General features: G+C 47.3%; 1 protein-coding gene across 2 annotated transcripts; it reads left to right on the plus strand.

The window, feature by feature from the left end:
- The first annotated feature begins 1,289 nt into the window (after positions 1 to 1,289).
- Positions 1,290 to 27,500, plus strand: FAM186A (family with sequence similarity 186 member A). 2 transcript variants are annotated; one of them, XM_075902051.1, is made up of 8 exons: positions 1,290 to 1,905; positions 3,154 to 3,385; positions 8,489 to 8,665; positions 9,898 to 12,898; positions 15,005 to 15,197; positions 18,757 to 18,932; positions 19,605 to 19,793; positions 25,498 to 27,500. In XM_075902051.1, the coding sequence occupies exons 1-8, from the start codon at positions 1,714 to 1,716 to the stop codon at positions 25,538 to 25,540; spliced, it is 4,203 nt and encodes a 1,400-aa protein (XP_075758166.1). In that variant the 5' UTR covers positions 1,290 to 1,713; the 3' UTR covers positions 25,541 to 27,500. The 2 variants fall into 2 exon arrangements, with proteins under 2 accessions (XP_075758166.1, XP_075758167.1); XM_075902052.1 differs by lacking the exon at positions 25,498 to 27,500 and having other exon boundaries at positions 18,757 to 18,889; positions 19,609 to 19,751.
- The last annotated feature ends 425 nt before the right edge of the window (positions 27,501 to 27,925 follow it).

Raw genomic sequence — 27,925 nt, forward strand, 5'->3', positions numbered from 1 at the left:
TGGTGTAAAGAGCTTCTCCATCCATGGTTGGTGTTTTCAGGAAGATCACTGAGAAAGAGCAACGCAAACCTGCAATTCATTTGCAGATTTAACTAGGGATGTAATAGGTTAACCGGAGGGCTGGGCAAGAAAATATTTATCCTTACCTCTATGATTTACAATCCATGAATCTGACAAAGTATTTTTTACCCACAAAAGCTTATGCCCAAATTGTTAGTCTTTAAGTGCTACAGGACTCCTCATTATTATCACCCATCCTCGCTCTCTAGCATTCTGAGACCATCACAGTTACAATAACACTGCGTACAACATTTCAATTTGCCAGCTTGGCAGGACATTGAGTTCTGCTAAATCAGGAGCGGGGAAACTTTTTTATGAAGGGGGCCACTAACCCACAGAAAAATCAGTCAGGGGCTGCATGCAAGTGACCAGTACACTGGAGCCTAGGGGCCCCAGGTTAGTAGATTTTGTGTGCTCCAGCCCCGCAGTGCGGCAGGCTCCCCAGTGCTGGGGGGAGCAGTGAGCATCCGGCCTCTGGGTGAGTCTCCCTATCCCTGTGCTAAATATAGAAAAATCTCTGAAGAGTACAAGAAGGATCCCAGAAAAATGATTTCCTTCCACAATATGACTCTGATAACAATAGTATGGTCCATGTGGAGGCCACCTGTGATCACCTTTCCTTGTGGTCTGCAGACTGAAGTCTTTTATAGCCAAATGGTAGGAAATTGGGGGTAGGGAGGGGAAGTGAATTCATTAAAACCTTTTTCATGAATAGAATTACAGTGCTTGAGAACCAGTTATGTTAGGAAATCCATGTAGCTCCTCTCCAGGAATACCTTCAAGCAATTCTATTTTTAAATGCCTGGCTCCACTAGAGTTTTGTCCCCGCAAATACTCACATATGTCTTGCTGAGGACTATTTGTTTGCAATACATAAATGATAGAAAGATTATGGACAATTGCAACTCTGGACTTTTGTGGTACAGCCAGCATTGTCAACGTCCACAGAAAGCTGTACTGACTGCCTGGCCTATAGCTCTTCTAGAACCTTCTTGTTAAGCACTTCTGTTGAAATCTGCACAAGGGTTATTTAGCTAATACTGTAGACTTCCAATAATCCGGAACCTATGGGACCTCGGTGGTGCCGGAGTATCAAATATGCCAGACTATCAGGAGGTACTATAGGCTGGTTATATATATATATATACTGTATACATTATATAATGTATATAAAGTGTATTTAACCCTTTTTATTGTACATACTGTATACAGTATACTGTAATGTTTTAGTTTTTGTAGGCCTTTTTTACCCTTTTTGCTCAGTTCAGCTGCTGCCGCTGTTACCTTGTGACTCATTTTTTGCTGAAGCTCACTCACTAGGCTCTTGCCATTTTGATGCCGGACTATCAGGAGTGCCGGACTATTGGATGCCGGACTATTGGAGTTTTACTGTAAATCCTGTTCCATAGGTGTCTGTCGATGTGTATTCCTTTCACTGTGCCTGATGATATCAGGATAGAATCAGAGGAAGGGTTATTGTGACATCACCCAGACAAACGGAATATTTTCGTCTGTTAGTGACATTTGTACACTTCTGCTGTTGAGATAACAGCTAGATAAACTGGACTTCCAACTACCTCTAGAACAAGCAAACTGATTCAGCTTGGAATTGCAGCTTTTAGAAGTTTTTAGAAAAACTGCCAGGTCCTAAACATGGTAGTTCAGGAATCATCGTCTTCATCCTCTTCAGGAAGTACACATGAATCTGAAACAGATTCAGAACCTGGGCCTAAAGCTTCAGCCTCTAAATTGGAACTCACTATTAGCCCTCTCGCTGAAATCTACCCCTCAGTGAAGACCATACTGGACAAAATTGATGCTGCCCAGCTGGACAGAGCCAGGAAGGTACATGCTGATGCAAAACATCTGATTTTGGGGGCTGCCGTATGGCTCCTGTGAGTAGGATGCAAAAGAGACTAGCCCTTTGTAGGAGAGGCACAAGAAATAGTTGAGAGGTCTCAGATTTTATGCCCCACTAAATATTCCCATTAGGTGTCTTGAGTTGCTTTCCATTTTTAGTGGACAACTCATGTGCACTGCTAGTTGATTTTATCAGCAGTTTGATGATCAGAGTATTTGCTCCCTGATATTTGCAATCTATTTTATATTTGAGAGAGTTTCTGCTTCTCTCTGTCTGTCTGTGAGTCTGTTTTTTCAAGAACTCATCCTAAACAGTAAGAGGTAGGACTACCAAATTAGCTATGCGGTTTCCTTTTATCACTACTTAAAGCAAGGTCAGGGTTTGGCTGTGCCAGGACAATGAGATGTGTGTGGAATGTGATTGTTTCTCATCAAATGAAAAGGGAGGGCTGTGATAGTAGGGACAGTTATACTCCAGAATGACCACAGGAGGGTAGCACACATGTATACCCCCAGCAGCTCCAGAGAGCTGCAGAGCAGCCACCAGCCAGGCAGCACGGCCTCTGCTGCCTTGGCTGACCCAAGGGAGAAGTCCCTACTGCCCCAGGCTGGCCCTAGGGAGCAGCCACCAGCCACTCCCAACCTGAGCCCAAACTCTTGCCCTGGTTCCTGCACCCCCATACCTCCCAACCCCTTCCCTGAATCCTTCACACCCTACCTCCTGCCTTGAGTCCTCCACAAATACCAACCCCCTTCTCTGACTTCTGCATCCCCTACTGCTTGCCCTGAACCCCCACAAGGACCCAAGCAATGCCAGGTAAATCCTCTAGTTTAGAAATAAAGGGACATGATCCTGAGAGGTAGTAAGCACTCCCATTTGCAGGGCGCAGACCCACCATAGCTGGGTTCTATCCTACCTCGTCTTCTCTTGTTATTCTCTGTTGTTATTCTCTCTTGTTATTCTCTTGCTATTCTCTGTAGCACCCAGATTTCCTAACTGGGAGCAGACCCTCCCTGTTCTAGGCAGCACATGAGAGGCAGCTCCTGCTTCAAATTGTTTACAGTGGGAGAGTGGGAGAAAGGAATTATCTAGGTCACACAAGGAGTCTGTGGCAGAATGAAACCTAGATCTCCTGAGTCCCAGGCCAGTGAATTTACATACCTGAGCTTGAGCTCCTTACATGCAGTGTGTTCAAGAAACAGAATCGTTAAGGCCCCATTCTGTCTCTTTAGGAGGTTTCTAAGCAACTGTTTGTAATTCTGAACAATGTGAACCGGGCATGTAACCACTTCAAAGAGAATGAAGGGAGGGACCCAGAGATAGAAGAACAATTCCTCCTCTCCAACACTTGGGCTGAGAGAAAACGGAGAGCACTTCTACTGGACAAAGTAGCCATCTTGCTCAAAGCCAGCACAACTCAAGGAAAGGATTTAAAGTTTGTTCTGGAGTCATTGAAAGAATGGGGTAAGTTAACGGAGAAAGATGTCTGCTGGGCTGTTCCAGACTACAGGCAGCTTGAGAGCCATCATAGGGCTGTCTGGAACCATGTTCTCCAAGTCAGTCAGAAACCTGGATCCCAAAGCCTCTGAGCTTTGGGGAAGTTTTGAGCTTGATTCCAACTTCATTGTTTGAGCCCAGTGTGATGTCTGGGTGATCACTCAGGCTGGTAAGGTGTTCAGTCATCACCTTCTGTTATAACCTAGGGGTGCTTTAATATTGTGCTGATATGGTTCAAATCGCAGATACTACTAGCTTGCCCACAAACACAAGGTCTCACTCTAGCATCCACTGGTCTCTGCCTTCCAGGCAGCTGACACTAACAGTTCTTCTGGCCCCATGTCTCCCCAAATCTATCCTTTCCACGCACAGTCTGATTTTTCCCCTCTGGTTCAGGATCCCCATGGGCATAAAACCAGCCTCCCAGTTATCGGCTCACTTTGCCACGCACACTCCTCACTGTTTGCACACCCAAGAACTGCTCGGATAAAACAAACCAATTGTTTATTTAATAGAAAATGCAGATTCAAAGATGAAATAGTAGGGAGAGCAAACACATACACGTTACACAATAAACAAACATAAAGACACAATTTCAGAGGTCTTCTATCATAGTTCAAATCCTTTTCCTAATAGAAGAAGCCTATTGCCTTTAAGCAGTTTGCCAGCATATCTCTGAATTGTGTGGGAGACCCAGGCTACGTCTAGACTGGCATGATTTTCCGCAAATGCTTTTAACGCAAAAGTTTTTCCGCTAAAAGCATTTGCGGAAAAGAGTGTCTAGATCAGTGGTCCCCAACCTTTAGAGGCTCCCGGGCGTCTGGGGGCGGGGCTACTCACGCGCCGGGTGCCCTGAGGGTGGGGCCACTCATGCGCCGGGGGCGGGGCCGCATGTCCTGGGGCACGCCAGGGGCGGGGATGGCTTGCACCCGGCACCGGCATGTGCCCCGGGGTTGGGGCCGCCCGAGCGCCTTGTGCCGTGGGCCCGGGGCCAGCACTGCCGCCCGAGCCGCGCGCCTGGGGCCAGCACCGGCGCCGTGCGCCCGCATGTGCCCTGAGGCTGGGGCCGCCCGAGCGCCACGCACCAGGCACCGGTGCGTGTCGCACCCCTGGGGCCGGCGCCTCCAGTGCGCCGTGCGCCTGGGGCGGGGCCGGCCCAGGTTGTCGGCAGGCGCACACAAATGCCCCGGCGGGCGCCATGGCGCCCGCGGGCACCGCATTGGGGACCACTGGTCTAGATTGGCACAGACGCTTTTGCGCAAAAGCACTTTTGTGGAAAAGCATCCGTGCCAATCTAGACGCGGTTTTGCTCAAGAAAGTCCCGATCACCATTTTCGCCATCTGGGCTCTTTTGCACCAAACAGTTTTTAGCTGTCTACACTGGCCTTCTTGCGCAAAAGCATTTGCGCAAGAGGACTTTTTCCCAAGCGGGAGCAGCATAGTATTTGCGCAAGAATACTGACAATCTTACATTAGGTCGTCAGTGTTCTTGCACAAATTTAAGCGGCCATTGTAGACAGCTGGTAAGTTTTTCTGCTTTTGCGGAAAAACTTGCCAGTCTAGATGCCGACCCAGTGTTTCCAGATCGCTTCCCACTAGGTCCCTCAGTTTCTGGAATAAAACTTCTACTTCAAGACCCCTTTAAAAAAAGATGTTTACTCTTTTTTTTTTCCTTCTCAGACTGTGATGACTTCTGGTTATTCAGATAGGGAACATTCCCAGTTGTATCTATGTCTTTCCATTAACTTGAATAATCTATCGTTGTCCTTTCCAAGGCTGGACAATGGATGGGTACTTGAAGCTGATATAATATAAGCATCTGGCTTGGGAGCTGGACTATTCCTGATTGATTGCTTCATCGCCTTATTATGAGGTGATGCTAATGTTGCAGTTACAATTTTCAGTTTTCTGTGTATATGCATACGTACATTCATAATCAGGCTCTGTATTTATATCTCATAATGACCAAGTTCAGAACATTGCAAGTTTTATCAAAACCTTACTGGATATATTTTTATAGTACAATGACATAGTAGGCATTTAGTTGGCTTATTGTCTGGGCCCAAGTTGTCACATTCATTTCTGCTCAAACCCTGCAGCTGTTGGAGATGGTTTATATGATCATCTTGAATTTTACTTTTAGAATATTAGGAATCAGGTGGCTTGCCTTCATGATTCTCCACTGAGGCTACATCTAGACTGCAGGCTTCTTGTGCAAGAAGCTTTTTGTGGAAGAGATCTTCTGCAAAAACTTCTTGCACAAGAGCATGTCCACACTGCAAAAGCACATCAGAAAAGCAATGCACTTTTGCACAAGAGAGCATCCAGACTGCATGGTCACTCTCGTGCAAGAAAGCTCTGCTGCCATAAACAGAATGGCCACCAGGGCATCTGTGCTTCTTTCGATAGGCTGTTTTTGCGCAAAAAAACCCCGTTTTCTGTCCACACACACCTTTTTGCATAAGAGCTCTTGCGCAAAAACGAGTTATTTCTCTCAGAAAGAGGAGTACCTATACCGCAAAAACCCTTCTGTTCTGTTAATTCACTGTAAATTTTCTTGTGCAAAAATGCATTTGAGGTGTGAACTCTCCGCGAGTTTTTGTGCATACACAGCCTTTTTTGCACAAAAACTCTGCAGTGTAGACATAGCCTGAGGGACCAAAGATGAGTTATAATAGTTTTTACTACGTATCACATTCTCTGTTCCCAAACATGATTCCCACCTCCTTCTCACTACCAATGGGAGACATTCTCTTACCCGCCTCCTTAGCCCTCTCAGAGGTCCTAACTGAATGCTGTATGATTCTGCCCACCCTACAGCATGGCCAGGGCTGTCCTTCCTCTGTGGGGCTCTATGCAACTAAGGCAGAGGCTAGCCCCTGCCCCCCTGCGGCTTCTGCTTGGGTAGGGGGCAGTGTTCCCTCTAAGATTTTCCATCTGTCATGGTAGGGAGTTTGGTATATTGACATCATGTGCTCTTGCTCGGATATGTACCACGGTGGCACCCACCAGTAAATCCACCAGTGTATACATATTAAAATGTATACATAGTTTTGTAAGAACAAATACTAAAACATGGGCTAATTAAGAAGGTGCATGACCCTGCACCCACCCAGCCTGAAAACCACCCGCCTTGATACCCAATCCCACTCCTACCCAGCCTTGCTCCCACCGTTCCAGCATCCATGGGCTCTCCAAGCTCTGCATCCTCATCCTGAGCACCCTTTACCAGATGTGTCCCCAACCCCTTACAATCACCCCCTGCGATTCCAGCATATCCAGCCACCGTGTCCCCTGACCAGTACCCTCCACCCCCTTTGCCCAGCAACACCTATGCCCAGTTCCCTCTCACGCCCTGGCTATAGCACCCTGCGACAGGGCAGCTGCCCGCCTCGTGGCTGCCCACTATGTTGCCCAAACCCCGGCTGCCAGAACTGCTGCTGCCACCTGCTACACAGCAGCTCTCGCCCTGGCTGCTGGAACTGCTACGGCTGCCTGCCACATGGCGGCTTTAGCTCTGACCCCAGCCACCGAAGCTGTCGCCACCCACCACACAGCGGCTCTGGCCCCGGCCCCTGAGGTGGGGCAGCTGCCTGCCACAAGACTCCGCCCCGGAGCAGCTACTGGGCAGCCCTGCTGAGGAGATGGGTGGGACTCAAATTCTTGTTTCCCTTAGAGAGAACTATGGTGGGGGGTCTGGGGCTTCATCCCCTGCACAGCTTCTGTCAAGGGGCTGGGTCTTCCTCCCTTCCCCCCTCCCATGAGCAGCTTCTTTCTGGGGCTTCTCTCTTCCTCCCCTCCTGCTGCCCATGCAGTTTTTACTGGGTTGGGGGCTTCCCTGGGGATGGAGTGGAGCTGCAGAGGCTGACGCCAGCTCCTTTGAGCACCCAGTCCAGCTAGATGCTGGCCCAGAGGAACACTTGGATGGGGGCGGGCAGGGACAAACTCTATTGCTGTGGGCGGGAGAGAGCAGTCAGGGGAGAGGCCAGGGAGGAGCCAGGCTGCAGTGGTGACAGGACTGTACTCTGGGCATACAAGTTGTCACGACCATGAGAGGTGGCCAGCAGCCTGGGGACTAAGGGGTTAACTATACCTGACCCAGGTGGAGTTGGCCAATAGGAATGTAGGTAAGAATTTCAAACTGGGACAAAGGAATTTTTGGTTTTTCCCTCTCCTTTGACCTGGGCAAGTTTCTCTCCAGCTACTGAGGGAATCAGACAGAATGTCTTCCTCCAAGAATAAACTCTTCATTCTTCTGTAAGTGGGGTAAAGCTTAGATAAATCCATTACGTTTTATTGTTTTATGGTTTGGGAAATGGGATCTGATGTCTGTGCATTTAAAATGGGGTTTTCTCTCCTTTGCAACTAAGTTTGGGCCCATGGTGGAATTCCCCATGAGCATATTACTTTGTGACTCTGCCATCTAGTTGTTATGATTGCAACAAGAATATTGTGGTGATAATAAAAGTTCTTTCTCTTTTCTTTTTCTTAACCTGGTACTGGTTAATTTTTGTGTCCTGGTTTGTACTTTAGAGGTGAGATTTCCTAAGTGATCTCTCACCTTGTGTTCTTATCATTACTTGGGTGGTGGCATTGGATTTTATCCTCAAAATCTAGGTTTTTAAGATTTTGGGGGGAAGTTTGATATCAAAGCCTGGAAAAATAAGGTTTTGTGGTACTTTTGCGGGCCTCCACTTCTGCATTCATCGTGCCAGAGTGGGGAAGGAGCCATGACACAAGTACACTCAGCTACATAGGGGCATCTGAAAATTTGGTGCCCTAAATTTTCAGGTGCCCTATGCAGCCATGTATTTTGTGTAGGCCTAGCAACAGCCCTGTACATGGCTGTCTCTACCTCCCTATGTATTTTCTTGTGTTTGTGTGATATGTTACTTCCTTGTGCAGCTTGGAGACCATTGTGGGGCCACCCCTGATTGTAGACCTGTCATATATAAATTGTTAGGCAACAAGGTGAGGTCTTTCATGTCATTTAACAAGTAGGGCTTGATTTTCCGTTGGAAGATAATTAACATGAGCTTCATTGCCCTTTTTGCTTTGGCTCTGTTCCAGATGAAATGTTGTCAGAAGGCAAAGAACAAGTAGGAAACATCTCCACTGCTCAGTGGGTCTGTGATATGGAGACCAAGCTGCTGACTTCCCTTGATTACACAGAAGGTTGTATCATGAAGCTGATTGATCTCTGCACACCTCTTGTGGTAAAAAAAAGGAAAAAGAGAAGTAAATCAAGTAAGTTTTTCAAATGTCTTGGAATGAGAAAAGAAGAGGGAAATTCATATTTCTGAATAATTTGGAGAATCAAAGATCTGGTGCATATGGAGCCAAAATTTCAAAAGCATGAGGTATTTCAATCTGCTTTCTAGCTGACCATACATCTTTATTGAAAGCACCCAAAATGTTTTCCCAGTCAGGGAAAAACTAAATAGACAAGCTAGATACAGAAACGATTATTATCCCTATTTTAAATACGGGGGACTGAGTGGTGAAGAATCTAGCCCAGGCCTGGGCAAAATATGGCCCATGGGCCAGATTCGGCCCACCAAGCCACCGGATCTGGCCCCCGGAGGCAGTGGGGAGCCCCAGGCAGGCTGCCCAGCTTGCCCCGCAGTCCCGTGCAGAAACGCAGCTGCAGGGCTCTGTTTCAGTTTTAAAACTGGAGGGAAGGGGGGAAGTTTTAGGAGCCGCCCTGCCCCCAGCACATTCCCATTGGCTGGTTTCTGGCAGAAAGCAACCAATGGGAGCTGCTTATTAGAATAACAGGCAGCTAAAAAGAATCACGCTCCCTCTCCTGGGTTCAATTATTCATGAAGCACATAGGCTGGTTGGCTGGAAAACATTTTAAGCTGTGCAGGCAAGCTAGTTTGGCACCTGACAAGTAAGTCTCTTGGCCATAGCCTGCTTCTGTCACCCCATCCCTTTCCTGCCCCAAATCTCTACCCCCACACTCAAGATACCCAAACCCTCCATCCCCCTCTTACACCAATATCCCCTCCCAGATCTGGCACCTCAGTCTCCTGCTCCAGATCTCTATCCCCTCCTACTCTAGGTCACATCCCAAACCCCTGCACTCCAGTTCCCTGCCCTAGGTCACAAGCCCTAGGGCTTCCTCCCAACTTCCTCCCAGACTCCCATCTACCTCCTGCACCCCAGTCCCTTACCCCAAGCTCCCTTCTGCACCCAACCTCCATTCCAAACCTCACATCTCCTCCCTTAATATCATGGAAGAGTGCAGCCCACGACTACTTTCCAAAATCTTGGAGTGGCCTCCCCATCAAAAATTATTGCTCAGCTCTGATCTAGCCTAATGTTGCACAGAGAGTTTGTGACGGAGCCATAAATTGAAGCCAGAACTTCAATTGAAGCCGAAAGTGAAGTTCTAGCCCAGAGCCTTAACCACAAAACCATTGATCCTTTCATTATAGACCCTAATTCTTTCACGTTTGTGTATCTTGCTTTCCCAGTTATTCTCAAAACCGGCATGTGGAGAGCATGGCGGGAGAAAGTTGTCCAGAAACCTCAGGAAGCCCAGCCCTTAAGCCCTGAACAGATGCTAGAAGATGAATCTGAAACTTTCGCCAGGACTTCTGAGCTCCTTACCATGTTACAGGAATTTGTAGCGTGCACCTTGTTCAACAAAGCTGAAGCTGTTGCAGTTAAATATATAGTGACAATGGTGGTCAATCTCACCAAAGCCTTCAGCCTGCTAAATAAACAATGCCATGGCCTGCAAGCAAAGTATGATAACTTAGCACTCCAGGAGTCCAGGAAGCAAGAAACTCAGTATGTGAACCTTCAAAAGGAAGTACAGATGCTTAATGAGACAAAGACATCTCTGGAGGATCACGTCCAAAGCATTGAACACAAATACAAGATGCTTCTTGCAGCAAATGAGGTAATGCAAAAAGAACTGCACAAGTTGAAGGAAAAAGCAACTCTAAAGATGGAACAATCTTTAGGCGACATAAAACTTGGGGCCAAGGCTTCTTCTGAAAGGAAATCTCAAGAAGAATGTGATAAAGATCTGAGTAGGAAAAAGGATGGGAAGCTGTCAGCTGAAAAGCTGTCTTGGAAATCCCATGTAGACCCTGGTAAATCCCCCAGTGGAAAAAGGGTAGCAGATAAAAAGCAGCCTCAGAAACCATTGGTAGAGAGAACAGAAGATACCAGTAACACACAGAATGCAAAACTTCTTGATAAAAAGCCACCAATGAAAGTCTCAGCAGAGAGAGGTAAAGACACCAGTGACAGACAGAAAGCCCTGGCAGAGAGGACTCAAGACACTGTGGTTGAATGGGATTCAGTCGCCACAGTGGAAAAACAAGAGACTTCTGGAGACCTGAGTGGAGAACCGCATGGGCATCCTCTGGACAATGAGCAGGCAGCAGCTGCTGGCAAAAGGGATGTGAACCTTCTGGGTAAAATTCAGGAAATTGGTGAAGATGTCACTGGTGAGTGCCAGGGGATCCTGCCTGATGAATGTGGACTCCAGGCTGACAAAGAAACCGAAAGGCTCTCATCCCCAACAGAGCCCCCAAGCCAAGGGGTCTCTAGGAAAGGAAAGCAGAAGAAAGAAAGCCTGCACACTGAGGAGACACATACAGAAATCCCTAGAAGCCCTATCAGTGGAAGCAAGCTGGACCCATCCACTCCCCTGTATGGGTTTAATTCAGCTGTCCTGGCTTATCTGGAACAAAAGATAGAGAAGCTATTGAGCTGTCCCCCTCCTGAACAGACACAAGCAGAGCGGATGCTGCCCAAGGACCCAGAAGCCCAAAGGCTCTACATGGTGTTGGAGAGGAAACTGGAAGAATGCTTCTCAAAAATGGAGATGAAATATTTCAGCATCTTAGAGGAACAGAAGCTTCCAAGGAGCTTGGTGCTACCTGAAGAGCATGATGAGGAGGCAAAGCCATCCTCGGAGGGTCTTCCTGGGATCTTCCTTCCAGGGAAAGAGGTCCCTATTCCTTCTATCCAGTTGAGTGGCCCCAACGGTTCCTTTTTGGAGTCCAAAATTCCTGTGATCTCACAATGGGGACTCCCTGTAGCACTATGGAAGGAACCCAATATCGCCATGCAATTTCCATTTCCTAATCAAAAGCAGCAGGAGCAGTGGCAGAAGGAGACGCAGGAATATCAGATGCAATGGCAGTCACCACAGCCTCAGCAGCAGCAGCCAGAAATAAAGGGGAAGGTGGAGCAGCTGCATCAGGAGGACCATCAGTGGGAGGCGCAGGAGCCACTGAAGGAAGGGCAGGAAGAGAAGCAAAAGCAGTGGAAGAAGCAGCTGGAGGAACAAGCTGAGGAGCAGAGGCTAAGGCAGCAGCAGCTGGAGGACGAGCAGCAGAGGCTACGTCAGCAATGTCAGGAAGAGAAGCAGCAGCAGGAAAAGCATGAGGAGCAGCAGAGGCTGTGGCGGCAGCAGCAGGAGGAGCATGAGGAGCAGCAGAGGCTGTGGCAGCAGCAGCAGGAGGAGCATGAGGAGCAGCAGAGGCTGTGGCAGCAGCAGCAGGAGGAGCGGCAGAGGCTGTGGCAGCAGCAGGAGGCAGAGCAACAGCAACAGCGGGAGCAACATGAGGAGCAACTGAAACTGTGGCGGCAGCAGGAGGAGGAGCATGAGGAGCAACAGAGGCTGTGGCAGCAGCAACAGGAAGAGCAGCACGAGGAGCAGCTGAAACTGTGGCACCAAGAGGAGCAGGAGCATATGGAGCAGGCGAGACACTGGCAGCAGCAGGTGGAGGAGCACGAGGAGCTGTGGCAGCAGGAGCAGGAGGAGCATGACCTTCAACTGAAGAAGTGGCTGCAGCAAGAAGTGAAGCAGCGCAAGCAAGCAATAGCCTGGCAGCAGCAGAGGCAGGAGTATGAGGAGCAGCGGCAGCTGTGGCAGCAGGAGCAGGAAGAACATGACCTTCAGCTGAGGCAGTGGCAGGAGCAGGAGCGGCTTTGGCAGGAGCAGTTGCAGCAGTTGCATGAGCAAGAGCTACAGCAAAAGCAGATGCAGGAGGAGCAGGAGCAATACCTGATCCCAAGGTCTAAATCCGTTCCCAAGAGCAGAGAGCCTGGGGCCCCCGAACACTTGACAAAACATATCCCATTAAGGCCAAGGAGAGAGACTGCCAAGGAAGAGGTCCTACTGTACGGCCGTTTCCAGCCTTCTGCCCAGCAGATGGTTCCCACACAGAGCAAAATATCCCTGCACTCTCAAGCTCAGTTCACTGAGGAAACCACCGTGGCTCAGAAGACCAAAGAGAAGAGCAGCATGTCAGAGAAGCGGTACTGGGTGGATGTGGAGGCACAGAGGGAGAACCTGGTGCTGCTGGGCCAGGCGACCCGAAAGTGTAGACTACCCCCACTCCTGCACATGCAGGCAAAGTCGTTTATCACTGAGACCCTGCACACGGATGTTGAGAGGCTGGCTCTCCTCTTCCACAAATACATCTCCTTCTGCCACCTCCAGCATGTCAGGTACCAATATATGCAGACTAATGGTATGCACATGGGGCCAAATTCTTGCTAAGGGCCTAAACCTGCTGCTATCAAAGCCAGTGTGGGCCTGAACATTGAGTTAAATGGAAGCAGGCCTTTTACACAGGCAAATTCCTAGAGAAGCCAATGGCACAAATACTGAGGTCCTTTAGAATAAGTGAGGTGCCGATTCGTGCCCCTCCCTTTCCTAGAATTCCACACACACAAAGGCTAGGTCTACACTGTAGGATTTTTTTCGGAAAAAAATACACAAAGGCTACGTCTACACTGGCCCCTTTTCCGGAAGGGGCATGTTAATTTCAGCTATCGTAATAGGGAAATCCGCGGGGGATTTAAATATCCCCCACGGCATTTAAATAAAAATGTCCGCCGCTTTTTTCCGGCTTTTAGAAAAGCCGGAAAAGAGCGTCTACACTGGCCCCGATCCTCCGGAAAAAGTGCCCTTTTCCGGAGGATCTTATTCAGCTACTAGGAATAAGATCCTCCGGAAAAGGGCGCTTTTTCCGGAGGATCGGGGCCAGTGTAGACGCTCTTTTCCGGCTTTTCTAAAAGCCGGAAAAAAGCGGCGGACATTTTTATTTAAATGCTGCGGGGGATATTTAAATCCCCCGCGGATTTCCCTATTACGATAGCTGAAATTAACATGCCCCTTCCGGAAAAGGGGCCAGTGTAGACGTAGCCAAATTGTGCTCTGCAATTTGCGTAGCTTTTTCCTACCACTTTTCCGGAAGAGGCTTTTCCACCATTTGGCCCCATCTAGATGGAGCCAAATGGTGGAAAAGCCTCCTCTTTTGGTGGAGCTCTTATCCCCAAAAAAGTGCATTTGCTCTTCCGCAAAAAAAACGACAAAAACAGAAGAGTAAACGCAGAAGAAGAAGAGCAAACGCAGAAGAGCAAATGTTCCTTGGACGCAGCAGAGCTTTTCCGGGATAAAAACCCTGCAGTGCAGATGTACCTAAAATACTGACCCACTCTGAAATATCCTTGCCCCGTGGTATTCTACAAAGGAGAGCGGCTTTGGCTGTTCCCCAGGGAACCAGGATGAGGTTCAGTGAATCAGTTGTGATGGGCATGCATATCATCCATTAAAGTCTGCTTCTGCTGAATTCTCACTGGTCTCAGAACAAAAGTGCAAAATGAGCTCAGCATCTCTCAGGATTGGGCTTTAGCTCAGCAATGGGCAGATCATTTCCTTTACTTCTGTGGAAATGCTGGGTGCTTGGTGCCTCTTTGGATTTGTTCCTAAATTGGTCAGATCAGCTTATCAACCCTCTCTCTTTATTTTTGGAAGGTGGAAAGATAAAGGCTTGAAGAAGCACAAAGGAAATTCCACATGGTCTCATCACCTAGTGATATCAATGGGGTTTCTATGCTCCATAATACAAGGGCTGAGATCTATTGTAGTGAGCTGAGAGAAAAACTTGGTCTCAAAATTACAGACGGGTTAAATCCAGGTCCATTTATCCCACCCTGAACCCACTGTAAATTTAGGGGAAAAGGACAATGATTAACATAAAGGACAAAAGTGTTGGATGCCAGGTAGTCTGGGACCATCTCTAATTAAAAGAGACCCACACAAGGTACTGCAACACCTAGGGTATGTCTACACTACAGCAACTTCAGCTATGTTAACTGCATAGCTGAAGTCGAAGTAGCGTAACTAGGGTTTTAGCACTGTCTACACTGCAGGAAGTTGAAGGAAAACACTCTTCCTTTGACTTCCCTTACTCCTCATGAAAGCAGGGTTACTGGCATCGACTGGAGTGCTCCTCTCACTTCAAATTGCCTGTCTTAACTAGACTATTAATTCGAACCCTGAAAGATGGACAGCAGCAGCTTCGCTCTTCCACTGTAGTATAGACGTACCCCTAGAAATTAAGATGATAGGACCCTAGAAAAGCTGAAATGGCTGGATGTGTGACTAAACCCTAAACTCAAAGCACCCCTCAGTTTGCATTTCCTTCTCCACTCCCTTGCTAATAGAACTAACACCATGTTATATAAATAGGTTGTCTGGTTTCTTTCTCTTCCATTGTGGAGAGGAAACATTTCTCACAATGTAATTATTTTTCTTCTTATTCCAAGACAAACCTTAATGTCCCGATTGGAAGCTGCCAGAGCTGTCAATGATGGTGCTGAGGTCCGGAACTTGTACACATACGTGGAGAGGGTGGACGCTTACCGGAAAAAGGTGCTGCAGTGCTGGGTGGCCAAGCAGAAAACAGCAGAACAGGCACGACGACACTGCCTTGGCAAGATGATTTCCTTGTTTGCCCAAGTGAGTTTTGGGGGTGAAGTTCTCTTTTTGGTTCCCTTCCCATACACAATCCTGCTGACGTCACTGGCATAGCCAAGAGAAGAGTGTGGCCCTTGGTTTTTCTTGGTCACTTTTGTTTCTAACATTAGAAATATCCAATAGGATAAGAATAGAAAAGTACCTTTTAAGGGGTTAGGGTGAAATATCCCCAATTCAGAAATGCCAGCACAAGGTCTATGCCCAGAGCTCCCAGTTCTTAAGTGGGACTTACGTAGTCTGGACCTGGATGCCTGCACAGGAGTGAATGTCACTTTACTGATACTTCCCATCTATCCTCAAGTTCTAGTTTCCCAGGGAATTGGAACAATATTGAGGATCAATTGTGGATGCAAAGAAGCAGGATGGTCTGGAGATTAGGATACTAATTTAGGACTTGGTTCAAGTCTCTACTCTACTACAGACTTCCTGGGTGACCCTTGGGCAAGTCATTTATCATCACTGTGCCTCAGATACCCCTCTGCAAATGGGATAATAACTACCTGACAGGAGCACTTTGTGGACAAATACATGACAGATTGTGAGGAGCTTGGGTTCTCTGGTAATGGGGGCACACTATCCATACTGTTTTCCTTCTGAGAGACTCCTCAGAAATGTATTGCACCCTGAAGCTTCAAGGGGAGAAGAGAGAGAGAAAACAACAACTCCCCCCCCCCCCCAAAAAAAAAAGAAAACAAAAAAACCCAAAAACCTCTGTGGGGCTCCCCTGAGGTGAACTCCCAGGCAAACTCCATCTGTTTGCTTTTCATCTTGCACTTCCCTCTGGCTGCTTTTTTTATTAGACTGCTGGCTTGAAGTAGGTGTCCTGGCTCAAAGTCTTACCTCCAATCCAATCAACCCCTGGAGATTCATCTAGAACAAAGCACTCCCAATTCACACTTTTCAAACAGACAAACAGTGGTCAAACAGTCATTCTTGGCAGTATCATTGGTGCCCACTTGGAGAAGAAGGAAGGGATAACAGTCCCATGTCTTGATCTGTGTTGGTAGGCATTCCATCACATGCTGACTTCTAGCTCCAGGCAAGTAGCTCTCTTCTTCAGTTTCCCGGTCTGGATGGCAGATGGATGTCTCTGTCACCCTTAGCAGGAAGTCCCCGATCACCACCACCCATCCCCTCCTCTGTGGAGTGGTGGTTGTGGAACCCCACCGCTACCACAGTGCATCCCATGCCTTCTGGTCAATGGGGCCTCCTTCTGATCCCTTTCCTCATATAGCTCTTCCAAACCATGCTCTGCTGTAGTACTTGTGCAGAGAGCCTGAAAACAGTTTCTAACCCCTTTCTTCTTCTAATCTAGAGGTCACAGGCTGCCACTCTTCCTCCCTGCTCTGCACTGCTCTCTCATTTTTCAGCATGCAGTGCCTGCAGTACCAAACACTGACTTCTATCCAGAAAGTCTTCATTCTCTCTGATGCAATGCAGGGTAGCTACTTGGGCCTCTAGTTCTTTAACCTTCTCTTCCAGCTTGCACTTTGTACAGATGAAATTGCTTCTGTCTCCTGAGAGAAAGACAAATATGGCACAGGTTACAACAGCTGATCTATATAGTTTTCCTTCTAGAAACCTCTTCAGATGTTGTGTTTACTGCTCACAGAACCCTGAAAGGCACAAAAACACTATGGGAACTCCCCCCAGGTGAACTCCCAGGCAAACTTCCTGTTTGCCTGCCTTCAGTTTGCTGCTCACTCAGTTTGCAACTGGCTCAAAACAGTTAGCTCAGCTCAAGGCCTTCCCTCTGATTAACCACTCACCTGGAACAAAGCACTCCCAATCCACACTTTTCAAACACACATACAAACAGTCAAAGTAACACTTTTGAAACAAGCAAAAACTTTTGAAACATTCCCTGCAGTTAGTTCCAGTCAAACAAATGGTTACAACACATAGACATTTGACCAGCTCACAAGACACCCCATACCTCCTCTCCCATGGTTCCCAGGCAAACTTCCTCAGTTTGCAACTGGCTCCTTTTTCATAAGGCTGCATGCTTGAAGTAGTTGGTCTGGCTCGAAGCCTTCCCTCCAATCCAAAACTCAAGGCCCACCTGGAACAAAGCACCCCCAGTTCACACTTTTCAAACAAATACATGGTCAAGCAGTTACACTTTTCAAATAATCAATCAAACAAACAAATGACATATGGTCAAAACAATTCCTGCAACTAGCTCCAGTCCAACAAATGGTCACAGCCGAGAGACACTCAGATATTTACTCCCATTGGCTGACAATTAGAGTGCTGCATTGGGGGGGCTGGGTTGTGACTCACTGTAGTTTCCCTAGGATGGTTCCCAGGCAAATTCCCTCTGTTTGCTTGTCCTCAGTTTGTCATTGAAACAGTTAGGTTTGATTCGGGGACACCTGGAGTCTATCAAAGACCGTCAGGAACTGGTTAACCCCCCCCCCTTTAGTCAGTTTAGTGGCACACTAGGGCTATGTCTAGACTGCAGGCTTCTTTTGAAAGAGGTTCTTTCGAAAGCATCTTTCGAAAGAGCCTCTTTCGAAAGAGAGCGTCTAGACTGCACGGAGAAATTTCAAAAAAGCGGCTTGCTTTTTCGAAAGAAAGCATCCAGTGAGTCTGGATGCTCTCTTTTGAAGACGCCCTATTTACATTGAAGAACGCCTTCTTTCGAAAGAGGAACTTTCGAAAGAAGGCGTTCTTCCTCGTGAAATGAGGTTTACCGCCATCGAAAGAAAAGCCGCGTTCTTTCGAATTAATTTCGAAAGAACGCGGCTTGAGTCTGGACGCAGGGGAAGTTTTTTCTAAAAAAGGCTACTTTTTTCGAAAAAAACCCTGAGTCTGGACACAGCCTAGGAGTGGTGGGAGAAGAATGTACAGCAGGAGAACAGGAACTGTAGAGATGCTGGCAGGTACCAGGAGAGAACCCTGCAGATACATAGGCGAGAGGCAGGGCAAGCTTTGCTGGGGAACAGCCCCTTCAGGCCCCAGAAATCCGAGGGACATAAACTCCAGCTAGAGGGAGGGAGACTGCATTATGAAATCTAATCTGTCCACGTTCAGAGAGGCCACTAGAGACTAAGAGATTTTTCCCTCTCTTTGCTACGCCAATGATGAGAGAGGCTAAATCAGATTACAGCTTGCCCCTGAAGTAAAGGGGTTAGACTGAGAGCTTTAATGAGCCACTGAGGTGAGCAATTAGACTGGGAGTTTCCATATTCCCTGGACAGGGAGAGAGACTACTCAGCCTACTGCCACCCAGAAGCACAGGACCCACTGTGTGTGAAATGAGGAGCTTTGTTACATTCCCATTACGGTTATACCCGTAAACCTCACTGCGCAAAAGGTTTTTTTTTTCTGACAAATGGCCCTGTCTACATGGGGATTTTTATCGCAAAAACTTCTTCTGCAAAAAGGATTGGAAGAAGATATGCAAATGAGCACTCTATTTGCATTTCTTCTTTTGCAAAAAAACCACAGTGTAGATGTAGCTTGAGAGAAGGGAAAGGGGAAGCACTGGCAGCAGGAATGTTTGGTTGACCACTCCTTTTCTTTGTTGTTACATTAGCTCCGCCTGAGCTCTGAACTCCAGCTCAACAGCCCATCCCCTCTCCTGATCAAAGCAGTGGATGAAATGAAAGAGTTCCAGTCCTCGGTCTGTGCCAGGTCCAAATCCCCTGGCTATCCAAGCCCCTTGGCAAGTATGAAGAAAGTTGGAGCATTTATGCATCCGCCTGGAGTCAGGTATATGGGGGTTGGAAATACTCAAAGCAGCCCTTATGAGCACACCCTGCCCTGCTATGGTGTGCTCTTAAGTCCCCCTGCCCAATTATGGTGTAACACTCAAGTCCCCATTGCGGACCTGATCCTGTGAGGTACTAGTTGCCTCTTCTGAGATCCTGAGCCCCCACAACTCTCATTGCTCACTGACTTTGTGAGGATGCTCAGCATCTGCCAGGATCGAGCCCCAGCATCCCACTTGGCCTCTCTCCCTTTCACTGACTCACATTTCAAGACCTCCAGCCAGAGAAAGACTCCTCTGTGTTCCCATCTTGGTTATTCACCTTTTCCCTTTCTCTCTGTTCTTGCTCTGGCTAAACAGAAGACTTCAGACTCCAGGGCAGCCAACCACAATATGAAGCCCAATCCCCAGACCAACCTCACTTGCTACTCAGCCATGGAGTTTAATTGTGGGTGGCACTTCTCAGCTCTGCCTCCTACTGAAGTCCTTTGAACTCTGGGCCACTAATGTAAATGCTTAAATATGGGTTTTAATGCCCAGCTTTAGGGGCCTGTCTGAACATTCTGGGGTGAATCAGGAGCCCATGGCTTGGCCTACCACATTACTGTCTTAATGAGGCTGAAGCCAAGTAGTTTCTGTCACTTCTAATTGATTGTGTTCTTGTGCTCCTGCAGTGAGCAGGTTGGTGACCAGATGGAGTCAGTATGGAGGACTGATGTCATCTCTCACAGTTTCCCTATTGTTCCAAAACCTCCTATGTCATTGCTCTGGTCTCAAGCTGGTGGTTTCCCAGATATCCCTAGATTTCTGGAACTGGATGTGAGCTCAGTTAGGAGCAAACCCCTTAGGACACTACAGACACAGTAAGCAGCCTTACATTTTATTTTTCATTCATCTGTGGAGGGAACTATGTTATAAGAATATGACTGTGTCAATGTCTAATTCCGTCTTTCCAGAGATCTCACCAACCCTTGCAAATACTAATGAGTTAAACTTCCAGGTAAGCTAGGAAAATGTCTAGATCCCCATTTTACAGATGGGGAAAAATGAGGCACAGAGGGGAAAGCAACACAGTACCAGAGCCTGAAATAGAACCCAACTCGTGTGACTCTCAGTAAGGTACTGTACCTATTAGACCTACCCCTCTCCGCATGCTGAATGGGATTTCTTTTTTGACTGAAGCCACCCTGTCTCCTTGGTTTTATGCTGCAGAAAAACCTGTATTTGTGCAAGAGGTGGGCAGAGGAAAGTTAGAGAGGGTCTATGGGAGAGATGAGAGAGGCAAGATGCAAATGTGGCATGAGTGGAAAGCCAAAATATTATTTTCAGATACGTCTTAGAGATGTAAGAGTTCCCTTGATACTTGCACATAGATACACCTGTCAGAGTAACTGGTTGAAATGGATGGATGCTGAGCTGACACAGTACCCTAGAATTACATATGAATAACAGTGCAGCTAGATCCTCAGCACATGGCCTGTGTATCTACCTCCCAAACATACTGCACCACCTGCATTCTCCCTCCACAGCCAGAGGTGGCTCCTCCTGCTAGCTTGGTATGTTCTTCCTCCCTGCCAAAAGCTTTAGCAGAGTGCTGGTGTTCACTTCTTCCAGGAACTTCTTGGAACTTCTGCAGCAACCTGTTGATGCAGATTTACATGCTGCTGGTCCTGGCTCCTTCTGATTGGGCATAAAGCTACCTAGGCAGGAGACAAAGTTCATTTCTGTGAATAGGGAGGAGCACCCTAAAATGTGATGAATTCCCAACTTTTTTTTTTAACTAAGGCAAGATACAAAAAACTTGCCTGGCTTAAAAGGACTCTGTTCATATCATTCCAGACAGGTGTGGGGCTCTGGGCTCCAGAACCATCACCTCTCCAGCCAACTTGGCCTGTCTCCTGCTGTCCTGGTCAGTGTCACTTTGGCTTCCATGACACACCTGCCTCTCCCCACATTAAGCCGAAGACCACTGGCCAAACCCCTCAGGATAGGCAGGAATATGATAAAAAAAAAAACCTTCCCCAGTCAGACAGAGGCAGAGCTGCTCCTTGAACTCAGGGCCTAGGCTGCAAGTGGAGTGAAAATGTGTCTCTCATCTCTCAAGATTTGTGGTTACCTTGCTGCTGCCTTTGCCTGGAGCAGAGAGTTGAATTAATCTCTTTTCCTATCTCTCTTCATGAGTGGCCTGTAGGTGTCAGTGTTGAGTCACACAAAGCTAACAGCATCCTTGTATTCAAAATGATACATGGACTATGTATCCCCAACCTTTAACCTTGTTTCATTGCAACACATGCATGGAATCTCATTGCAGTTACTTGTTTAAACTGATCTGATAATTCAAGAATGCAAGGAAGTTGAGTGGAAAGAACCTTACCAGCAGGGCCGCTGATTGGGTGCGTGGAGACAGGGTAGAAGAAAAAGGGCAGCGACCTTAAAGTGGCAGTGCTTTAGCAGTGCTTGAAAGAAAGGGTCATTAAAGTGCTGACTTGTCCAGGCCAGTGCTGGCAATGGTTCTTACTGGTGCATCGTACTAGCCCACTTTCACTTTGGCAAGAGTGTGATGGCTACTGGAATGCTGTGTTCAGTTCTGGTGCCAATGACACAAGAGGATATGGCTACATTGGAGTTTAGAGAAGTATCACAAGAGTTATTAAAGGATTATAAAACATACTTTTTAGTGATAGACTTCAGAAGCTCAGTCTATTTAGCTTAAAGCAAAGGCTAAGAAGTAACTTGATCACAGATTATACCTATTGGCAGGGCTCGACAAACTATGTAATCTACTCACCCGGGATGAGTAGATTACAACCCGGAAGAGCCGGGTTTGGGCTCGCCGCAGCTTGGCAAGCCCTGCCTATTGGGGAACAAATAGTTAGTAATGGTCTGTCCAGTCTCACAGAGGAATGTATGAAAAGATCCACTGGTTGGAAGTTGAAGTGAGATAAATTCAAACTGGAAATAAACAGTATTCCTTTTAATAGTCAAAGGAATTAGCCATTGGAACAATATACCAAGGGTTGTGGTGGATTCTCCATCACAGACAAGTTTTCAATCAAGATTGGATGTTCTTCTAAGAGAGATGCTGTAGAAATTCTATGGCCTGTGTTATACAGGAGATCAGACTAGATGGCTAAAATGGTCACTTTTGAACTTAGAATCTATGAATCTAGAAAGTCCATACAAAGCAGGCAATATTCATGGTTTCAAGGCTTCCTCTGAAAGCTCCCCACATAGTAAGTATACAATAGCCTGGTCACTTGCCTTGGAAAGGTCCTGCAGACTCCTTAGGAGTTGGAATTAGGGATGTTAGGTAGCAGGTAGTAGAATAGTCAACTAACTGCATGAATCTTAGTGGTTAGTCGGCTATTCTGTAGTCCCCAGGGGCAGGGCCAGCAGCCAGCAGCTCTGGCCCCACTCCTGGTGAGCCACTTGCCGCCCTGCACTGCTGCCTTTGTATCAGTAGCAGCAGCACGGGGTGCCAGGCAGAAGCTGGTCCGTGAGGGGAGCCGGTTTAAAAACCAGCTCCCCTCACAAACCAGCTGCTTGCCACCATGCGCTGCTGCCTCTGTATCAGAGGCAGCGGCGTGGGGTGGCAGCAGCCCCTCTCCATGGCAGGGGAATGAGCTCCCCACAGACAGAGGCTGCTCCAGCTTAGACCCCCTGTGGACAGGGACTGCTGCTGTGAAGCAGCATCTGCCTATACAAGGCCCAGAAACAACCTCTGTCCATGGTGAGCCCAGGCTCTCTGCGAAGCAGCGGCACCACAGAGCCCGTTCTGGGGGAAACTGGCTTAAGCTGGCTCCCCCCAGCACCGTCTCCTGATTTCTCCCCCTTGCTGCCTCTGATTCAGAGGCAACGGGGGAGGGAGGGGGGGAGTAGTTGACTAGATTAAACGATAAGCCTAGGCTTATTGGTTAATCGTCTACCCGATTACTCACTCACATTCCTAGTTGGAATCCATCCATCAGTCTAGTTTTTTCAGTCTTGATGCTCAAACTATAAAGGCATCATAGGAATGAGTCTCAACAGCTCCAAGAAGCAAACAACAGCAAAACAAACATGGCCAGGCCAAGAAGTCTGAGGCGTTTCTCCTTTAGAAGCTCTCACATTGGTAGAGGAGGAAAGGATCCCACAAATTGGGGGGGACTGAGGAATCATTCAGGATCCAGTAGACTTTGTGCTAGTAAAAAATGCAGATTTTAGCTTGGAGGCTGAATAGACCTGTCAGGACAAGGTTACAAATCGATACAACCTCCTGTCCTGCCTCTCAGTGCTTGGGCTATCTGTGAATATTGTCTGAGATTGTCATAAATTCTCAGTGAGGGCAGGACCTGAGTTACTGTGAGTTGCGTAATCAAAATCCAATAGATAGATTAGATTCCTGCATGGTCTGTGGGGTCCAGCTGTCATAGTCCAGGAGAAGTTTTATTGACCGGTGTCTCTAAGGGTATGTCTAGACTACACCTCTCTGTCGCCAGAGGGATGTAAGTTAAACATACCAAAATTGCTAATGAAGCAGGGATTTAAATATCCCACACCTTCATTAGAATTAAAATGGCTGCCGCTTTTTGCCAACGTGGCACTTTGCCGGCAAAAAGCGGCAGTCTAGACGGGGTTCGGTCGACAAGGAAAGCCTTTTCCGACTGATCCTGTAAACCTCATTGCACGAGGCATAAGGGATTGGTCGGAAAAGGCTTTCCTTGTCAACTGATCCCCGTCTAGACTGCTGCTTTTTGCAAAGTGCCACTGCAGCCATTTTTATTACCCTAAGAGTGTGTCTAGACTACACCCTTCTGTTGGCAGAGGGATGTAAATTAGGAACTTCAAAATTGCAAATGAAGCGGGGATTTAAATATCCCGTGCTTCATTTGCATAATCACGTAATGGCGCTTTTTCGAAAAAGCGCTATTTTGAAAGTAAAACCGCAGTCTAGACACAGTTCTTTCGAAAACAGAAGCCTTTTTCGAAAGATCCTGTAAACCTCATTTTTTGAGGAGTACAGGATCTTTCGAAAAAGGCTTCTGTTTTCGAAAGAACCGCGTCTAGACTGCGGTTTAACTTTCAAAATAGCACTTTTTCGAAAGAGCGCCTTTATGTGATTATGCAAATGAAGCGCGGGATATTTAAATCCCCACTTCATTTGCAATTTTGAAGTGCCTAATTTACATCCCTCTGCCGACAAAGGGGTGTAGTCTAGACACAGCCTAAGACCTGTGCATAAGAATGAGAGAGGAGAAAATGTAAGTGCAATAAAAACAGCAAAAGAAATTATAGCAAAATATGTAGTCCAGAGAACACCAAGGGGATTTCTGACTGAGTATGAACTTAGAGTCAAGGTGGGTGAGGTAACATCTTTTATTGGACCAACTTCTGTTGTCTAAAGAGACAAGCTTTCAAGCTACACAGAGCTCTCCAGGTCTGGGAGAGGTACTAAGAGTGCCATAGCTACATGTTCTCAGGTACCATTCATGGTGAACTGTAAGACTGGTTTCTATAGGACTAAAATACCTTATTTACTGTAAAAACGTTAAAAAAGCAAACGAGACGTATCCAACAGCATCTTGGGAACTAACAAAAAATGTAGATGGTATCGTGCTTTTGTGGGCACAACCCACTTTGCTGTGACATTCGAGGTGTATGTTGACCCCCCCCTCCTAGCATGCTAGTGCTCTGTGAAAATCTGGGCAGACAACAGCACTTAGAAGTTGTGGCTCAGGCTTGGAAGCTCGCTTCTCGCCCTAGGCATCAGAGCCAGAGCTCTCGCACACACCATAGCACTGGCCGCACAGCTGTTTTCAGACCGCTTTTGTGAGCCCTGTTGGGCCATGTCTGTTGAGTTGGTCCAGGAAGCTTGTTTCATAGGTTTTGTAGATATATCCTCAGCGATGCTAAAAGCTACAGCCTCAGATCAGGGTACTGTTTTGTATTCTTATTTACGTTGTGCACCAGATGTAATAAAGCTTATCGATTTTCATCTTCGAGGTGCTTTGCAAACATTAACCTATTAATCCTCGCTCCCCTGCTGTGTGGTAGTTAAGTATTATCCCCGTTTACGTTTTACAGAGCTTTCTTAATCACTGAATCTGTTCATGAATTTCTAGAGCACCTCCCGTCACTGTGTTAAGATATTAAAATAACAAGGAAACAGAGTCAGGACAGGCTACAGCTTGATTGTCAGAAATGCTCAGCACCAATAACACCAGCTGAATCTGCAGGTGCTCAGTATTTTTTAAAATCAGCCCCCAACTGGCTAAGGTAGTTGATGTTGGCACGAGGATTAGACCTCAGCATTTCCAAACTTCCAGGCCTGCACTTTGACCTTTATCCCATCCCATAATATTTAAAGGCCTGACTCTGCTGAGTGGTTTTAGCACCTCGACAAACAAGTGGGCAGTGTGTTGTGGTTAATCAGCACTTTGTCTTTTTGTTTGTAGATATCAGTTACTAATGTCCCTAGTTGTTACATAGGGACAAGCCCATTTCTTTAGATACAGCCGGTGTGCAAGACTGGGCCCTGCATAGCTCTTAAATTAATATTTTGTAACAATAAGCCTGTCTTTTTTTCAGAGTCCAGAATCTTCCCAGATGGAAAACATATGGACACAAGTAAAAACGCATGTAAATATAGGATAATCCAGCTGTAGTTTCATACACAACAGAAATGTATGTAGAAAGCAAATAAAGTATATTTCTGTGTGTATTTCATGGCCAGGTGCCTTTACTGTACAGACGGCAGTTCATGTTCCAGTCTGCTCAGACTGGGATTGTCAAAGGCTGCCAAGATTTTTCAACTGAATTCTCAACTTCTGTTGGACACCAGTGCTTCCATTGAATTTCTATTCCCGCAACTTCCCTTGGCTGGAAACAGCCAACCGCAGCCAGTGGGAGTTGCGAGGTTTTGAGGCAACAAACTCTTTAGATGAACAAAGAAGCATTGGCCCACTCACAGCTTACGGCGGTGGGCCCACTTTGAGAGTAGGGTTGCTGGATGGTTTCAACAAAAATACCAGACACACTTGACATTTCAGCACAATCTACATTACATCTTATTTAGAAAATACTGGACATTTCCATTTTCTCAATTTGTTTCCTAAACAGAAAGCTCAAATACTGGACTGTCCGGTTCAAAACCGGACACCTGGCAACTCTATTTGAGACACACTGCTAGAGTGAAAGGGACTGAATGGCAAGTTACAAAGCTGCGCTTTTCAGCTTTGCATGAGCTTAATACAGGTGGGCTGGGCTATACAGCAAGATTTCTCTCATTTTGACGGGTTGATCTGGGGAGAAGCATCGATCACTGAACCTGGGCTAGAATTTGGGAGTTCTGACCGCCTAGCTCTGCTTGGCCTTGCCATCCCATTTGCAATTATTTGCATAGCTGTGTGGGATTGTGTCATGCAGTGCTTAGTAGAGGATCTGGAACAATAGCATCTTCAGAAAGTCCTGACTGTGGCGCTAGGGAGGTAGGGAAATAAGGCTTATGAAGTATGTGTTTGAAGCAAAAGCTTTCAGCCATCAGATCCAATTGACTTTAGGCCACATAGCATTTTCAACACTCATCACATTTATTTTGCAAGAGGAAACTCCACCTCAAAGGAGTGCTGGGGAGAGAGCATCAGGAATTTCCTTCCAAAAGAGGCCGAAAGTTACATACTGCAACTACCAGGCAGGCTGTCAAATGCAAATGACTAATAACCGTTGTAGTGAGGAGGCCTGGAAAAGCTGAGACGAGATAAAGGTAAATTACTGCTGGCTGTGTCACACTCTCAAGTAGCCCTGAAATTTCGGCTACTCCTTGACACAATGGGAAATGTATCCCTCTCCACCCTGCAGCTACACAAATAGAGCCTGTCCCTTAATATTTCATATCTGATCCACTTCTACCCAGACCTGTGGAGCGCAGCCAAGCTTTGACATGTGGGCCACAAACTCTTCCAGGGGTCTCTCCCATCTTACATCATGCAGCTGAGTCTAACATGGGTCGCTGAGTGCGCTGAGGTTACCATGTGTTCTCCCCTGCCTCTGGTGAGATGCTCGAGTATCTGAGCTGAGAGTGCAGTAGCAACACCTCTCCTGTTAGATGATATGTCATATCTACTCAAGCATGTGAGTGGCTTTGGGGCAGGGATTGTAACACCTGGCTGTACAGGCAGGGGGAGGTTTCACACACTGTCCCCACCCCCAGCAAAATCTTTCAGCCAATGGCAGCTGAGAGATTTTGTTGGGGGCGGGGACAGTGTGCAAAGCCTCATGCTGCAGGGCAGAAAGCCACATGGAATGTCTGGGGATGCTGGCAGGCAGGAAGCCTGCCTGAGAGTGCTGCTGGCCAGGAGTTGCTTAGGTAAGCGCATCCCAGCCAGAGCCTGCCTCTTGCACCCAACCTCCTGCCACACCATCACTCCCTCCCAAATTCTGCACTCCCTCCTGCACCCCTCCCCCAGGTCAGAATTTTGTCCTGCAGCCTCCCTCCCTCCTGGACTATGCATCCCAAAGCCCTGCCCCAGGTCACAACGCCCTCCTTCACCCAAACTCCCCCTCACCCAGTCCCCTACCCTAAGCTCCATTCTGCACCCACTCTCTGTTCCAGACCCTGCAGTCCTTCCATAGATACGAGGGGCCCTTGACCACAAGATTTTGGTGTGGCCCCCTAGCAAACATTATTGCCCACCTCTGTGCTACTGCAATATAAAGATAATAAACTGCCGGGTGGGTTTGTACCTAGTAGCCCACAGAAACAGAAAGACAGGATAGCTGCATGTCCTATCCATTGCTCTTGAAACAGACGGGTGTGAGTTCTATCCCTGATCGCACTTGTAGCCATGCTATGCAGTATGAATGCCATGATGTAATCTGTTCAGTTCACACTGTGCTCTCCAGAGGTGAGCCCACAGTATTGTCTCTTTTCATCTCCTATTTTGTTGTTCGTGCTAGTGTAACCAAATAAGCAGCTGCTAGAGCTTCTTTGGTGAATGCAAGACTGTAGCATGGAGGT

Source organism: Pelodiscus sinensis, chromosome 19 (assembly GCF_049634645.1).
Source record: "Pelodiscus sinensis isolate JC-2024 chromosome 19, ASM4963464v1, whole genome shotgun sequence".
Taxonomy (NCBI): Eukaryota; Metazoa; Chordata; order Testudines; family Trionychidae; genus Pelodiscus; species Pelodiscus sinensis.